The 16,625-nt window shown below is 45.3% G+C and overlaps 1 protein-coding gene across 1 annotated transcript in view; it reads right to left on the bottom strand.

Annotated features, from left to right (window-relative positions):
* Positions 1 to 16,625, bottom strand: part of grid2 (glutamate receptor, ionotropic, delta 2) — a 700,148-nt gene that overhangs the window by 198,329 nt on the left and 485,194 nt on the right. Inside the window, exon 11 of the mRNA XM_067984186.1 lies at positions 9,015 to 9,116. Within this exon, the coding sequence (XP_067840287.1) occupies positions 9,015 to 9,116 (102 nt within the window). The remainder of the gene's footprint in view (positions 1 to 9,014; positions 9,117 to 16,625) is intronic.

Below are 16,625 nucleotides of genomic sequence, written 5' to 3'. Positions count from 1 at the left end.
TCACGGGTGGAAATTGTGTGCGTGCATCTGTGGACGTTGGCTGAAGACAGGATCAGGTTTGACAGGGATGCCTCCCACGATGGAATAGCTTGTCAACACTCATTGTCTGGTCTTACACATTAACATTGGCCAAGAGCGAATGCCACTAGATGGCAGCCAGTATCCATGCAGCTATACAGCATGTCAGTGCTCTCGGGAGAGAAACATTTGGAGGGGGAAATAATGAAAAAGTTCTTCAGAACTGAGTTTTAATTTTGTTTTTATTCATTGAGCATCGCTGGCAAAACCAGCACTTATTGCCCATCTCTGGTTGCCCTTGAGAAGATGATGGTGGGCCGCCTTACATAGAATGTACAGCACAGAAACAGGCCATTCGGCACAACATGTCCATGCCTGTGTTTATGCTCCACACGAGCCTCCTCCCTGCCTACTTCATCTAACCCTAACCTCTGCAGTCTGAAGTAATGAGGGAGCTGGTGTGTCCAAACTGCAGACGCTCTCTGGCCGTTGGTCCCTGGAAGTCCAGGCAGTTGGGTGCCATTTGTTCTTACATTTCCCACTCATTGGTTTGTCCTGGTTGAATTTTGTGGGCTGGGGGAATTTGGAAAGGGCTGAATTTAACACTGTTTCCCTCATCGGTGGATGAATCCTAAATCAGAACCCCAAAACCTGCTGGTGTCAGCAACTTGAGATATCGGGGAATAAATGGGAGCTTCACAGGGGCAATGTACTGGCTTCACACTGTCGGCAGACCGCCAACCGTGCCTGTCACGGGCAGAGTGCCACCTTAACAAGGCTCGTAATTTCCCAATATGGGCAGCCAGCTCGTCAAGCATTCCACTGGCTAATGGCAACTCTGAAAATGTGTGGGCTGAGACTCCATAGTAGGCAGCCGAGCAGCCCTTGTGGGCAGAAGGTTGGACAGCCCGTGAGACAGAGAGACTCATTGCAGGGATGTCAACAATCACGTAGCTATACTTTGAAGAGCATGTAACAACATTGAGCTGCGACCGACTGGCGACATTGCATATTTGTTACATTGCTATTAACAACGACAAAGCTCTTTAGGGAATTAATACAGTTCAGACTTGGTTCTTAAATGTTACAGTTTTCCATCTGTCAATTCATGCCAGCAAGTGTATTAAATTGCAATTAGCACACAATGGTTCAATGATTGCTCAACCAGTCTCAATGGAGCGATTGCCACAATTTGACCTGTTGGTGGGCTGAAAGATCACTTCTCAATAATCGTCAGTCTTATTAATAGCTGCGCTGGAAAATGTATTCAGCCCGCCGACTATTTTTTTCGTTCACTGCCCATTTCCTTCCATTTCTCTCTTCCTTCAGGCTGTTCTCATCTTCCTCTGACCGCACCTGACAAGAAAGCTTCGCATTATGGACATCCCCGTTTCTGCCGCTGGGTGGGTAGGACGAGCTAACTGAAACTTTTCCCCCTTGCTCCCCCTTTTTCCCTTCTTACTTCTATTTCACCTTACACATTCTGCCTGGCAAACTGCAGATGCTTCCACCAGTCACTTCTTTCTTTGCTCTCCCTTCCCGCTCAAAGCAAACCCTTGTTCCTCTCTTTCGTTTCAGGTGCAGAAAATGCGGAAGCTCCTGTGCCTCTTCAGGAAGAGGAGGCCAGCATTCCTGAAGATGCAGCCTTACTCGATTGGAGCCGAGCAAGCACCAGCTCAGAGAAGGCTTTAGAGGATAAGTTAGAGGAGGGATCTTCACCTGGTAGATCACTGGGCACAAGTGCGCAGCAACAAGACTGGGGAGATTGGACGACACAAGTGCCAGCTCGCCGGAGGGCAAGGTCACATTCTAGTTCTGTTGCAGAGGACTCAGCTGCTGACTTCGAGGACCCAGGCTGCCGTAGAAGGCTAATGGGCACACAGCAGGAAATGCTAGGAGCACTCGGCAGCCTGTCAACGAGCTTGTGCACAATCGCTCGGAGCATGAAGGAGTCCCGCTCCAACTTGTGTCGGGGCTTCCCGCACAGCTTGGAGACCAAGCTGTCCAACATGGAGCGAGTGGTCAGCACCATGAACAGGACTGTGGTGTCCACCATGACGGAGCCTCTGGTGACAGTTCGGACAGCTTCTATGGTGGCTCACATTACTGCCAGGGAGGCTCAGAGGGCTGCCTCCTTGGCTCTAGAGGGCAGTGTCAAAAGGGGCTTCCAGAGCCTCACATCACTCCAGCACTGGGGTCTCGTGCAGAGCTGTCGAAGTAATGAAGCGTATTCCCAGGAGAGCGGCCTTGGTTCCATGGGAGAGGCACCTGCTGCCTTCTCTCAGGGCGACAGCGTACCTGTTCCCCTGCCAACCCACTCCATCAATGCCCTTGTTCGTGCCACACAGCCAGCTGGGCCAGACTGCCCTGGTCCACGCCGGGATGCTTGCAGTCAGCAAGGCCCAGAGGTCACCGACCATAGCCACCCGAAGTGTGCACAGGGGAAGCTCAGCAGCCATCCACCTGATTTGCCTGTGTCCCCACTGTCGCTCATGTTTCTGACTGGGTATAGGGCAACAGCAAGTTTAGATCATGAGATTGGGAAGGAAATAGACAGGCTTAGTTATGGTTCATGATTTATAGCACCCAGTAATTAGAATGCATCTGTGCAACGGTTCCGGTATGCACGGGGTTCTTATGATGAATCAATACGTATAACCTGGCAATGCAGAGCTGTATATAATGTTTGTTATTTTGGCATTGTATGTTCTTTAATTAAAATGGGTAACATCCTATTCCTCATACAAAAGGATGAATGCAGCCATGATAGGACACAATCCCACATCGCTGTGCTCTTGCTGGGTTTAGTAGCTCTGAGCACAATTTATTGACAACATGTTCACAGTCCTCCTCAATGAATAACGATGCTGTTGCTCAGGTTAATTGTATTCATTCCCACTAAATAAGCTTATCTGCCTCACATACCCATTTCCGACTGATGAAACCGATGTTGGAGACCGATAACCTCTGTCCAAAGCAGAGGATTGATCTGATACCTATAACACTGATTCCTGGCATCATTAAACCAGCAACAATATTGACGACAACTTGAAATTCAACCCCCAGAAACAGGAGAAGGCCATTCAGCCCCTCGAGCCTGTTACACCATTCACTTAGATCATGGCTGATCTGTATCTTAACTCCATCTACCTGCCTTGATTCCGTAACCCTTAATACCTTTGCCTAACAAAAATCAATCAATCTCAGTTTTGAAATTTTCAATTGACCCCCAGCCTCAACAGCTTTTGGGGGAGAGAGTTCCAGATTTCCACTCCCCATTGTGTGAAGAAGTGCTTCCTGATATCACCCCTGAACGGTCTAGCTCTAATTTTAAGGTTATTCCCCCTTGTTCAGGATTCTTCCACCAGAGGAAATAGTTTCTCTCTATCTACCCTATCAAATCCTTTAATGATCTTAAACACCTCAATTAGATCACCAGTTAATCTTTAATACTCAAGGGAATACAAGCCTAGTCTAAGCAACCTGTCCTCATAATTTAACCCTTTTAGCCCCGGTATCATTCTGCTGAATCTGCGCTGCACCCCCTCCAAGGCCAAAATATCCTTCCTGAGGTGCGGTGCCCAGAACTGAATGCAGTGTCTCCAGCTGGGATCTAACCAGAGCTCTGCACAGCTGTATCATAACTTTGACCTTTTCTCTTTTGCGTATCAGGGTGAGGGAAGCTAATGGTGAGGAATGGAACACTTTCTATTTCAGGCACCCAACGTCAACACTAAGCTCTCTGCGGTCAGTTAGAACACAACCAAATACAGAGTGTATCTCCCTTTACTCTGCCCCAACAATGTGACTCAGTCCCAAACCAAGAAATGCTCCCCCTAATACATCAGTTTTTTTTTCCAGTTCCCACAGCAACTATCTTTAGACCTATCTGAGGGATAATTAGCACCAAATTACTGGCCCGCCAAGAACTGGATTGAAGCAGCTCCAATTCATTTCACATAAAACCCTCTGAGACGGGAGTGGACTTTCATCCCTCAGTCTGGGTTGGATTTGAACCCAGGTCCCAGAGATTAAAAAGCCAGTATGTATCCCACTGCACCAATGCCCCTCACCCCAACATTACTAATTCTAATAATTCCTATGACAGGCAAGGGGGAAGAAACTTTGCTCACTATTTATGATAAAATCACCAAACATAAAGAACTTGTTTATAGTTTCACTGTAGTAGTGAGCAGAGGCATCTTCCTCCTAGATCTTATTGGAGCAACATTTTTATGACAAACAGGAAGTCTTATTGCAAAATCACTTCCTGTGCCATCGTTCTTATGATGGACAGGGAATCTTACTGTACCAGCACTTTTAATGACGCACAGGAAGTCTTATTGTACCAGCACTTTCTATGATAAATAGTGAGTCTTAATGCACTGGTACTTTCTATGCCAGATGGGGAGTTTTATTGTACCAACAGCTCCTATGATGGACAGGAAGTCCTATTCCATTAGCACTTTCCATGACAGACAGAAATCTTAATGGCACTGACACTTAATGCATCAGCATTCCCTATAATAGGTAAGATGTCTGAATGCAGAAGCACTTTCCACAAAAGATGGGTAATAAGTCTTAATGCACCAGCAATTCCTGTGACAGACAGGGAAGTCTTCTGGAAACAATGCTATCCATGATAAAAAAAATATCAGCACAGGGTGTTTAACTGCAATATACTCCACTCAACAAGAACAACTTGCATTTATATAGTGCTTTTAACGTCGTAAAAATGTCCCAAGGCGCTTCACAGAAGCGTTATCAAACACAATTTGACACCAAGCCACATAAAGAGATATTAGGACAGGTGACCAAAAGCTTGGTTAAAGGGGTCGGTTTTAAGGAGCGACTTAAAGAACGGAGAGAGAGAAGTAAAGAGGCAGAGAGGATTAGGGAGGGAATTCCACTCCTTTTAAAAAAAAATAAGCTTGTTAATAAGCCCAACTTTTAGATGAAAAGCAAAACAGCAACTCAAAAATTGTCAGAAACATTTTGAAAAACCTCAAAACGTAATTTTATCTAAATGTGACGTGGGGATAGTCCAAGACTATCATAAAGAGCAGGTTCTGTAACCACTGTTGGCAGTGTTGATGGTAACAAGGAGCAAGTCCATTATGCTGAAGAATGACCATGTTACTCATCAGTGTGATGCACCTAATACAGTAGAGCTAAAGACAGTAAAATATCTCGACTTAAGATATACCACACCAGACCAGGGGTGAGGGGAACACAATCCGACTAATGAGAAAAGGACAACCGTACACCCAAAAGAAAGATCCTGGAGCGGGGCTTCTCGCATTGAGCGTCCTGAATTGGAATCTTTTCCTCACCCTTCAGCTCCAATTATTTTGGCGCCGCAAATTGCTGGAAGTGCGAGCTGATAACAGTGCGCCAAGGGCAATGGGGAATCAGGGACCTCCTGAACGTTGGGTCGAACAGTCTATCTCCTTACCCAATGAAGTTTAGGGATAAAGACACAGAGTGAATGACAAAGAAGGAAATTGGGTGAATTAGAATCAAATTATTTACAGAAAGAGAAATAAAGAGAGAAGGAAAGACTGCATTAAGAGAAAGAAAAAGGGAAAGCAAGAAAAAAACTTTAAACTTAAAAAATGTAATAAATCTTTAGGAATAATTTACTACCTGCAGGAATGAGACTCCACAGTTTCAACTGTTCTCTTTCTGGACCTCCAAGGTTGAGCTTCATGTCAGGACCATAAATCATGTCATTAACAGGGTCCTTACGGCTTGAATTACCAGCCCTAAATGTCTGCAGCGAGATTAATTTGTATTGACTGCGTAAATCCAGAAATTTCACGACACACAATGGGGAGACTCACGGCGAGGTGGTAATTTTTTCCGGTTTTAACGGCGGAGTGGCGCAAATCGGCCAGCAATTTGTGGTGAATCGGAACTCACGGCGTATCTCTCCCACACCGCAAATTGCTGTTTTTTTAAAAACGCACCAATAATGGAGAAAGCCGCAAACTCGCAGTTATTTTCACAGCAAATTCTGGGCCATTTGTTTCTCACGCAAAATAATTACCAAGTGGGATTCTTTATCCAATCACGGACCGGGTTTTTAAAAAAGTTGTGAAGCCAGGAAAGTAGAAGGGAAGGTCAAGAAACACGAGACGATGGCTCAGATTATGGTCTTTACAGCACCATCAGGATGAACCTTAGTGTTGCTGGATTTTAAGCAGAATGGAGATGACCGTAAAATCTGGATTCTTCTATTTAACTCATCCCCTTGTAACAATGTTCAGAACTTTCTCCACAATAGAGTGGAATCAACATTATTTTCTTCCGGTGCCACCACACTAAGTTTTGCAATGGTGTGAGTTGAATGAAATTCTACCACAAACAGCGATGGCCTCACTCTTGGAAACCTAGGGACGATACACTCTCTCCTTGGTGGCCTTTCAGCTTCCCTAGGTTTACAGCTGAGGTTTACATGCCCTTTCAAATAAAATGTCAGGACTCGAGAACAGCTCAGTTATCAGATTTCTTTGCCAAGGTCTATATCCTATGTGTGGACATACAAAGCGTGGAATGAATTTGCGATGCGGCATTCCATCAATTGTAAAATTTATTCAGCTGTTAAAAACTCAAGGCGGGCTGCTGCATCAGAACTACCACAGGTCTGCTGCTCCCAATGCACCATCAGGGGAAAACTCCTGGTGGGTACACTTAGCGTTTACTGCAGATGGGAAATTGCTACACAGACTCTGCTACAAGATGCCTATGTTAGGGGTAATGGGTGAATTCTTCTTCTCTTCTGTACCTGGCAGTATATGAGACAACCCACATTGTCCACTGCTCTTACATCCAGCAGATTGTGCTCCAGGTTTAACTGTAACAAAGACCCTTTTTCACGTGGACAGGTCAGCCTGACTAATAAACCCGTACCAGGAGGACCAGAAAGACGAGGAGGACCAGCGAGATGTGATGGGATTGGGGGGGGGTGGGGAGGATTCACCACTCCGCTCTCACCAGGCGCAAGTATCCCGCTGGATGTCAGCTCAGTATTCCGAGACCGTAACACTCTCGTCTCCACTCACCGGGGAGCAATAGAGGGAAGTCCATTATCAAATCATGGAGATTAGACTTGGGCTTGAGCCAAAGAGATCACTCGTCTCTTTAGGAGACCTAGTAATTGTGCCAGCTACAACTGAGGAAGATGGAAAGCACGATTCACCGAAGTCATGAGAGACAACTTTAATAAGGCACCACAGGGAGGACTGTTAGGAAGGTGACAGTTGATACTATTTTCAATGAAATTGCATTTAACAGCTCTAACAAGATAAGGGCGGAGATAACAGAAGTTATGAGCAGAGATAACTTTATCTTGAGGATGGACCAGAATAATCAAGGTGCCGAGTACACTGGGCAGGTTGTTTATGAGTGAGCAGAATGGCAGCCATATTTGAAACAAAAGTCGGTGCTTACTGACAGAAATGGAAAAGTTGGGGTAAGAAACCTTCCTACGCCAGCTGCAATACCATCAGTTCCTTCACACACACTGACTGAAGGATCAGGAAAGTCAAAGAAACAGTTGCACCAGAGAAATGCAGGGAAAAGAGTTCTCGAAGACCATCCCATTGGTTGGCCTATACGAGTAACCTTTTCACCTTAGCAGCTCCCAGCGCATAGAATTACGTAGAATGTACAGGACAGATACAGGTGGTCTTTATGCTCCATTTGAGCCTCCTCCCTCCTTCATCTAACTCAGTCAGCATATCCTTCTGTTCCTTTCTCCCTCATGTGTTTATCTAGCTTCTCTTTAAATGCATCTATGAAGCACAGAGCCTTATAGGACTGGTGGGCCACATTTGCGGCGTGCGTGATTTCCATCCATTGTGATTGGAGGGTGGTGCAGGCCGTGAATTGAGCAGAGTGACCTCCGTGCCCAAACTCCCGCTCTTTTGAAGCTCTGCATCGGGAATGCTAAACTGTACAATTCACCTCACCCGCTGGGAATGTCTTGAGTGGTCCTCCCAATTAACCACTCCGACATCAGCGGAAGCACCGGGTCGATGCGTACTCCGGCCTCCCGCTAACCTTCTGCTGACATTATGGCGACTGATGGGAATAAAAATCTCGGTGTCGATGCTTATTTTAAGCGCACGCGCCCTTCTACTGTTTCCATTGTCCCCACCGGCTATTCTGGTGTCCCTCTCCGTGCATGACTGCGAATTGAAGGATACGTTTTCGGAATGCAAACTCCTGAGAGCGGAGCCTCCCCACAACCTTCCACCAATTGGATCCAAAGGCACGGGGAGCACGCTCAGCCGGGGAAGGTTCGCACTGGGAGTGCACATTCCTAAAATTTACCTCTTGAGCATCAACTTGTGGCAGGTCTAGTGTGGGAGGACCACACAGTTTATAAGACAGTGAAACAATCATTTCAAGTCGGTGCTTGTGAGAATCATATCAGCAGGAGAAGCAATGGTGAGGCTTCAGTATTGATACTTGGCGCCGACTTTATTTGGGTTGTTACTGAACGCCGAACAGACTTGCTCACCTTTCGTAGCCAAATTGTGAGCGCTGTTTGCACACCCCTTTACAACGTTGCTGCAAATGCTTAGCGGAGCAAATCTTCCTTCTTTGTGTTTGCAGCCTGAAACAGTGGCAGTGGGCTACAACTCAAAACTTGGAACACAAACTATGCGCACTCTGCCTCTAATTACTACACTGAAGGGAAAGATAGTTAACAAAATGTCTCCTCCCCCTGGGTGGGCAACAGGACTAACAAGGCCTCATTTACAAATATTTTCCTCAATCGAAAAGAGAGAATCCAAACAATTAATCACCGTGCCTCCTTAAAAACAACTGCATTGATTAAGCATCGGCAGAGGGAGCCTTGCGTTGACCTTGCAATTAAGCAATGCCACCTTAATCCACTCTTTCTATAATCAGCCGTTGAACCGATTTTAACGAGGCAGCACTTTTTGAAACAAATTACGCAGAGTGAAGGAATAGTACACCCTTACCGGCAGCGTTACAACCCGTAACATCACTCCACGCATGTTGTTTTCCAGTTTTTTATCTGTCAGGGATCCATTCAGCCCGGACACAGGGTTCCAGGTGGCAAGCTGTGAAAGAGAAAAGTCAGGTCAGCGCTGCATTATTCGAAACAGAATACTGCCCAGGTGATACATATTTAATATCTCCAGCCTGACATTCACTGTCACATCCGAAGTTTCTTTTGAATTCATAGAAACAATGGAATTGATAGACGGAAAGTGACCACAGTCCATCTTGCTCGCCTTCTACCACCCAGATAATCGCCTGACACAACGATAATGGAGTTGTTAAAAGGGTACTTACGCTGTTAAGTTACAGCCCTAACTTTAAGCGGTGAGTTTAATGGGCAATTAATATGCAAATCCAGCATGTTCTTAAAAATAACGGGGAGGTTAAGGGCGAGTTGCTGTTTGTGCGAAGCAAACGGCGGAAAGGCGTAAATCGACCAGCAAGTTCTAGAGATTTCCAACTCACGGCAAACAAGGCAAGGGAATACACAATAAATGGGAGGATACTGAGAGGTGTAGAGAAGCGAGGGACCTTGGAGTGCATGTCCACAGATCCCTGAAGGTAGCAGGAGATAGGGTGGTTAAAAAGGCATAAAGGATACTTTCCTTTATTAGCCGAGGCATAGAATCTAAGAGCAGGGAGGTTACGCTAGAACTGAATAAAACATCAGTTAACCCAGAGCTTGAGTATCGCGTACAGTTCTGGTCACCACATTACAGGAAAGATGTGATTGCACTAGAGAGGGTACAGAGGAGATTTACGAGGATGTTGCCAGGGCTGGAGAATTTTAGCTATGAGAAAAGATTGGATAGGCTGGTGTTGTTTTCTTTGGAACAAAGGAGGCCGAGGGGAGATTTAATTGAGGTATGTAAAATTATAACAGTACTAGATAGAATGGATAGGGAGGACCTATTTCCCTTAGCAGAAGGGTTAGTGACCAGGGGGCATAGATTTAAAGTAATAGGTAGAAGAATTAGATGGGAACTGAGGAGAAATGTTTTCACCCAGAGCGGGTGGGGGTCTGGAACTCACTGCCAGAAAGGGTGGAAGAAGCAGAAACACTCAACTCATTTAAAAAGTACTTGGATGCGCACTTGAAGTGCAGTAACCTACAGGGCTACGGACCAAGTGCTGGAAAGTAGGATTAAGCGGGACTAGCTCTTTTTCGGTCGGCACGGACATGATGGACCGAATGGCCTCCTTCTGTGCTGCAACTTTCTATGATTCTATGATAGCTCATTAATCCCCTGAATTTACCGTTATTTTTCCAGCAAGATCCGGCCCATTGTTTCCGTAGATTAGTTTTAAATTTACCCCCACTTCGAGCGCAGGCCGTGTCCTCTGGTTCTACTGTTCTGGACAAGGTGAAGCAGCTTGTGATGATCTACATTATCCAGTCCCTTTAGAATCCTAAAAGCAGCAATCATATCACCTCTCAACCGTCTCTTTCCCAGTGAGAACACACCCAGTTTACATAATTGCTCCTCATAATTCAATCTCTCAATCCCCTCAATTATTCCGGTTGCTAGCTCATGATTCTATAATTGGTAGAACGCCGAAGGAAAATGTACAGAAATATTGGCAGGGCAGATGAGCAACACAGGAGAACATTACTGGAGGAGAAACAGACCATTTAGTCCATCAAGTGCAGTCTTTGTGACAGTTGGCAATGCCATCGACTTTGCCCGGATTACTTAATGATTTACTGCTTTATTTTGTTTGTGACATTTCTATTTCTCACTGTATGAAAAGAGATTGCCAGTTTAAAGTTAGTGAGGTCGATTTTGACCGCCTTCGCTTGGCGTTAACTGGGCAGTAACGGCCTCAAAATGGGGTCGGAAGACTCACCGTCCCCGTTAAGCATTGCCGGCGCCATTTTGAAAGGAGTCTACTGCCGGGTGTCCAAAGCGCCCACCTGTTTCAGGCGATATACCCTTTTGATATGGAAATCTGGGTCCTAGGACGTAAATAGTACCCCGATCGCCATTTTAGGTCGCAACTGTTCAGTCACCCCCGGGACCCCCACCTTCCGCCATCGCGGTGAGGCCTCTTCATCGCTGGAATATGGGAGGGGGGGGGCGACCAATGAGTTCCGCCAATCGGTCGCCCAAAAGTCAAAATAGACCCCGGTGTTTGCTGAATTTTGACCAATTTTGGTCCTTGGACTCTTATTCATTAGGAACTGGATTCAGACTCTATTTGCAGGATCCTTGCAGGTTCAAGATCATCAACTTGCATTTATATAGCACCTTTAACATAGTGATTATCAAACAAATCAATCCACAGGAGCGATTATCAAACAAAATTTGACACCGTGCCACAAAAGGAGACAGGTGTCAAAGAGATAGGTTTTATGGAGCGTCTTAAAGGAGGAGAGAGAGGTGGAGAGGTTTAAGGAGGGAATTCTAGAACTTATCTTCGTATCATAGTAGATGCAGCACAGGAGGAGGCCATTTGGCCCATCGTGCCTGTGCTGGCTCTTTGAAAGAGCTGTCCAATTATTCCCAATCCCCAGCTCTTTCCCCATAGCCCTGTAAACTTTTTCCCTTCAAGTATTTATCTAATTCCCTTTTGAAAGTTAGTTTTGAATCTGTTTCCACCACCCTTTCAGGCAGTGCATTCCAGATCATTACAACTCGCAGCATAAAATAATGTTTCCTCATGTCGCCTCTGGCTTCTTTGCCAATCACCTTAAATCTGTGTCCTCTCATTACTGACCCTTCTGCTACTGGAAACAGCTCCTCTTTATGTACTCAACGGTCAAAACTGTTCATGATTTTGAACACCTCTATCAAATCTACCCTTAACCTTCTCTGTTCTAAGGAGAACAATCCCAGCTTCTCCAGTCTCACCACATAACTGAAGTCCCTCATCCCTGGTACCATTCTAGTAAATCTCTTCTGAACCCTCTCTAAGGCCTTGACATCCTTCCTAAAGTGCGGTGCCCAGAATTGAACACAATACTCCAGCTGAGGCCTATCCAGTGTATTATAAAGGTTTAGCATAACTTCCTTGCTTTTGTACTCTATGCCTCTACTAATAAAGCCCAGGATCCCACATGCTTAGGGCCCTGAATTCCAGGCAGCATCTGAAGCAGATACACTCATTCCCTCTGGGTTACATGCAGTGTGCAGAAGCTATAGGGTCATGCGCTAATCCACTGCGCCACTTGCTCTTTTTCTTATTACTTTGAAGGGGCTGCACTGAGGACCATTGTGTATTGGACAGGGTTTTTTTTTCCTCTGGGTCCTTAGCTCGTACCTACCTGTATGCGAGAGAGAGTTTAATCATACGGCAGATGCTGTGCAGTGCAGCTTTAATTGTTTGATCAAGGATTATCACAAAGCTCGGACCCAGGGAGAAGAACTGATGCTTTCATCTAACAGGGTTAAACCATCAAGCTACAGAATTCTCTCATTTGTGTGGCTGAACTTGTATAAAGGGTTCTTAATTTAAAACAGCTCTTCTTAATATCACATTTCTGACACAACCACAGGGGGACTTTTAAGCACCTTGTAACATTTGTATTGTTATTAAATTTAAAATTGAATTCAAATTCATCTCAAAGCAGTACCACTGCCAGAAGGGCTTAAGATTCATTTGCAATTAATAATGTTTGGTCAGATTGCTTCTCATCGCTCAAGGTGTGTGTATGAATAATGCGTCAATAACGGATTTAAAAAAAAAATTCTTAAAACGAGCTGCGAATGCACGTCTGGCGGCAGCAACGAGGAAAAGCTACAGCTTCTTTCAAAGAGGGTTTACTGGTGTCAGCCATGGCTCAGTGGGTAGTACTCTCACCTCTGAGTCAGAATGTCATGGGCTCAAGTCCCACTCCAGTGCAGTACTGGGGGAGTGCTGCACTGTCAGACGTACCCGTCTTTCGGATGAGATGTTAAACCGAGGCCTCGTCTGCCCCCTCAGGTGGACGTAAAAGATTCCATGGCGCTATTCGAAGAAGAGCAGGGGAGTTCTCCCCAGTTCCCTGGCCAATATTTATCACTCAACCAGCATCACTAAAACAGATTATCTGGTCATTTAGCTCCTAGCTGTTTGTGGGATCTTGCTGTGGGCAAATTGGCTGCCGTGTTTCCTACGTTATAACAGTGACTACGCCTCACACAGTATTCCATTGGCTGTAAAGCGCTTTGGGACACCCTGAGGTTGTGAAAGGCGCTATATAAATGCAAGTTCCTTCTTTCTAATGGAGCAACAGAAAAAATGCAGAACTGTCTTAAGGGTTACGGAACCAAGGCAGGTAGATGGAGTTAAGATACAGATCAGCCATGATCTAACTGAATGGCGGAACAGGCTCGAGGAGCTGAAGGCCTATTCCTGTTCCTATGTAATGATATAATTGGGTTAGCAAACTCATTAGCAAATGGCACGAGACCAACTTGTTTAATAAATTAATACAGCGATGAAACCTGTCTCAAAGTCCATGAGTACATGAAGAGAAAACTGACCTATTTAATATTTGTGTTCTTTTAGTTGTCTCCCCCCCCAACCCCTCTCGCACCGTTCCGTGCCCTTTTCCTGACAGGGTGTTGACTCCGATACGGTTCTACAGGCGCAGGCCTTGCCAGGTGGCCATTTATCAACATTTGCGCTTAGATTGTGAGCGTTAACAAACTATTGAACAATCGTGGGCATTGCAGCCATGGTTGACCCTGTCCTTACACGCATACACCTGCGCTTTCCAGAAATACATCAATCAGGAGAAGAAACCCTGACTGACTTTTTTATCCCCCCCTTTCTCGGGACACTGAAGCCAACAGTAATGTCGAGATCAACTAACTCAGCACAGACTGGAGATCAAACCCAACAGCTTCCTAGTTCGCAGGGCTCAGTAACATCAGAGACGACATGAGGAAACATTTTTTTAGGCAGCGAGTTGTTATGATCTGGAATGCGCTGCCTGAAAGGGCGGTGGAAGCAGATTCAATAGTAACTTTCAAAAGGGAATTGGATAAATACTTGAAGGGAAAATTTTTTATGAAACACATCAGATAGTGCATTTATCAACTAAGCTAGCAGGGGATCTAATTATGGGATGTTTCTATAGTAGTCAGACACGTTTCACATTCTCGCTAATAGCATTTTCTTGAGATTCTCTCCAGGCACAAAGAACTGATGTTTGCCAGGAGGTCTATAGCAGGGAAGAGTCAAGAGATTACACTATCCTGGCAGAAGCAAGAGTCTCCAAATGTGATTATGATTTTTTTTTATAACTCTCAAAGATTAATAATGAAAAGAGTTAGGGGGAAAAGAAACGTACATTGCATTATTCAGCTGCTTAAATTGTCACAATTTTCAAATGCTTTCTTAACCTGCCAGCCTATTGCCATTGCTACGTGTGTGTGTATATGCGTGAGTGATTATACCTGGGCAAACAACAATAACTTGCAATTATATGGCACTTTTAACTTAGTAATACATCCCAAGGCACTTCACAGGAACGTTACCAGATAAAATTTGACACCGAGCCACATAAGGAGGTATGAGGACATGTGACCAAAAACTTGGTCAAAGAGGTAGGTTTTAAGGAGCGTCTTAAAGGAGGAGAGAGAGGTGGAGAGGCAAAGAGGTTTAGGGAGGGAATTCCAGAGCTTAGGGCCTAGGCAGCTGAAGGCACGGCCGCCAATGCTGGGGGGAAGGAAATCGGGAATGCACAAGAGGCCAGAATTGGAGGAGCGCAGAGATCTCGGAGGGTTGTGGGGTTGGAGGAGGTTACAGAGATAGGGAAGGGTGAGGCCATGGAGCAATTTGAACACAAGGACGAAAATTTTAAATTCGAGGCATTGCCGGACTGGGAGCCAATGTAGGACAGCGAGCACAGGGCTGATGGGCGATTGGGATTTGGTGCGAGTTAGGATGCGGGCAGCAGAGTTTTGGACGAGCTCAAGTTTACGGAGGGTGGAAGATGGGAGGCCGATGAGCAGAGCATTGGAAACAGAGTGATATGCAACCTGTATTCACCCTGGAAATGTTTGGCAGTGGTAATAGGTACTACCATGTAAACAACAGTCGAATCTATAATGCAGCTTTCTCAATTCAAAAGCGTTGTTGGTAATTGGTTTGGAGTAATGCTCTGATTTGTCATTATGATCTAAAGTCAATCCCAGTGATAAATTAAAGGAATTACTTTAATGTAAGGACAATAAGGTCATGGTACTAACGCAACATCAGTGCATGCTGAGTATTGACTAAAATGTGGCAAATACAGAGCCAAGAGAGGGAGAACAATGCTATTCATGATTAAGAGGGTAAGCACTGAAAATTCATTGGATTTGCTGCATGGAGATGCCCAGTGAATGACTCACAGGCAACTCAAGGTTCATTTGCCAATGGTATTGCCCCCCTCCCTTACCCCCCAAATATCTTTCTATGTCCCTCTCCCACACTCGTTTTGTTTCCGCTCCATTGCAGCTGCCCGTTCCCCTTCATATTAAATAAGTCCTGCTCTTGATTCTGAAGTGAGAGAGTTAGAATGCTACAAGGAGGTAGATAGTCCGAATGCTTTTCAAATCTCCAACCAGTCCACTCTCACCATGAGGAGCAGGCTGGCTTCCTATTGCAGTGGCATTTCCTGACTCTCACTGCGAATGTGCAAGCAGCATTGAACATGGAAATGCATAAGTTTACTGGGTTAGGAACGTGGGACTGAATGCAGGACTTGAGGCTGGAGGCACCTTGGACAACAGGAAGGATGAATTTGTCTTGAGTGTGTGTATATTGACACAAATTGTTATTAGAAACAGATGACGACGTGCGATCAATGTCAAACTGTAGTACACCCCCAAAACACATGCCTTTGTCTGGATAGAAGGTTAAGCAGGAGAAATTGAGGCTGTGTGGGTTGTCTCAGTCTCAAGAAATATGCAATCTTTGTTCATTTAGATGGCTGCACTGAACACTCCTACATTGTCAACCTACACAAGACAACTTCCCTCCCGATCCTGGACAAAGGGAGGAGTCGTCATATATTGAACATGACTAAAACTAATAACCTCCTTGGATTATTACAGTTCTTTCAGACATGACTTTTTATAACATATAAAAGCAGAAAATGCTGGAAATACTCAGCAAGTCAGGCAGCATGTGTGAAGAGAGAAAAAGAGTTAATGTTTCAGGGCGAAGACCTTTCGTCAGAACTGGAAGAAGTTAAAGAGTTAACAGTTTTTAACCAAGTACAGAGCCAGGGAAAGTGGGGGAGCGGGGTGGGGGAGGAGGGGAGGAAAGAATAAAAGGGAAGGTCTGTGATAGTTTGGAGGGCAAGAGTGATCACAATGTAGTCTCCTCTACATTGGGGAGACCAAACGCAGATTGGGTGATTGCTTTGCTGAACACCTCGGCTCAGACCGCAAGCGAGACCCTGACCTTCCGGTCACTTACCATCTTAATTCTCCGTACCACTCCCACACTGACCTCTCTATCCTCGGCCTCTTACACTGATCCAATGAAGCTCAATGCAAGCTCAAGGAACAACACCTCATCTTTCGATTAGTCACCTTACAACTTTCCGGACTCAATATTAGAGTTAGAATCATAGAATCGTAGAAAGGTTA

This window comes from Heptranchias perlo, chromosome 1 (assembly GCF_035084215.1).
Source record: "Heptranchias perlo isolate sHepPer1 chromosome 1, sHepPer1.hap1, whole genome shotgun sequence".
Taxonomy (NCBI): Eukaryota; Metazoa; Chordata; class Chondrichthyes; order Hexanchiformes; family Hexanchidae; genus Heptranchias; species Heptranchias perlo.
This window is presented reverse-complemented; position numbering and strand designations above follow the sequence as displayed.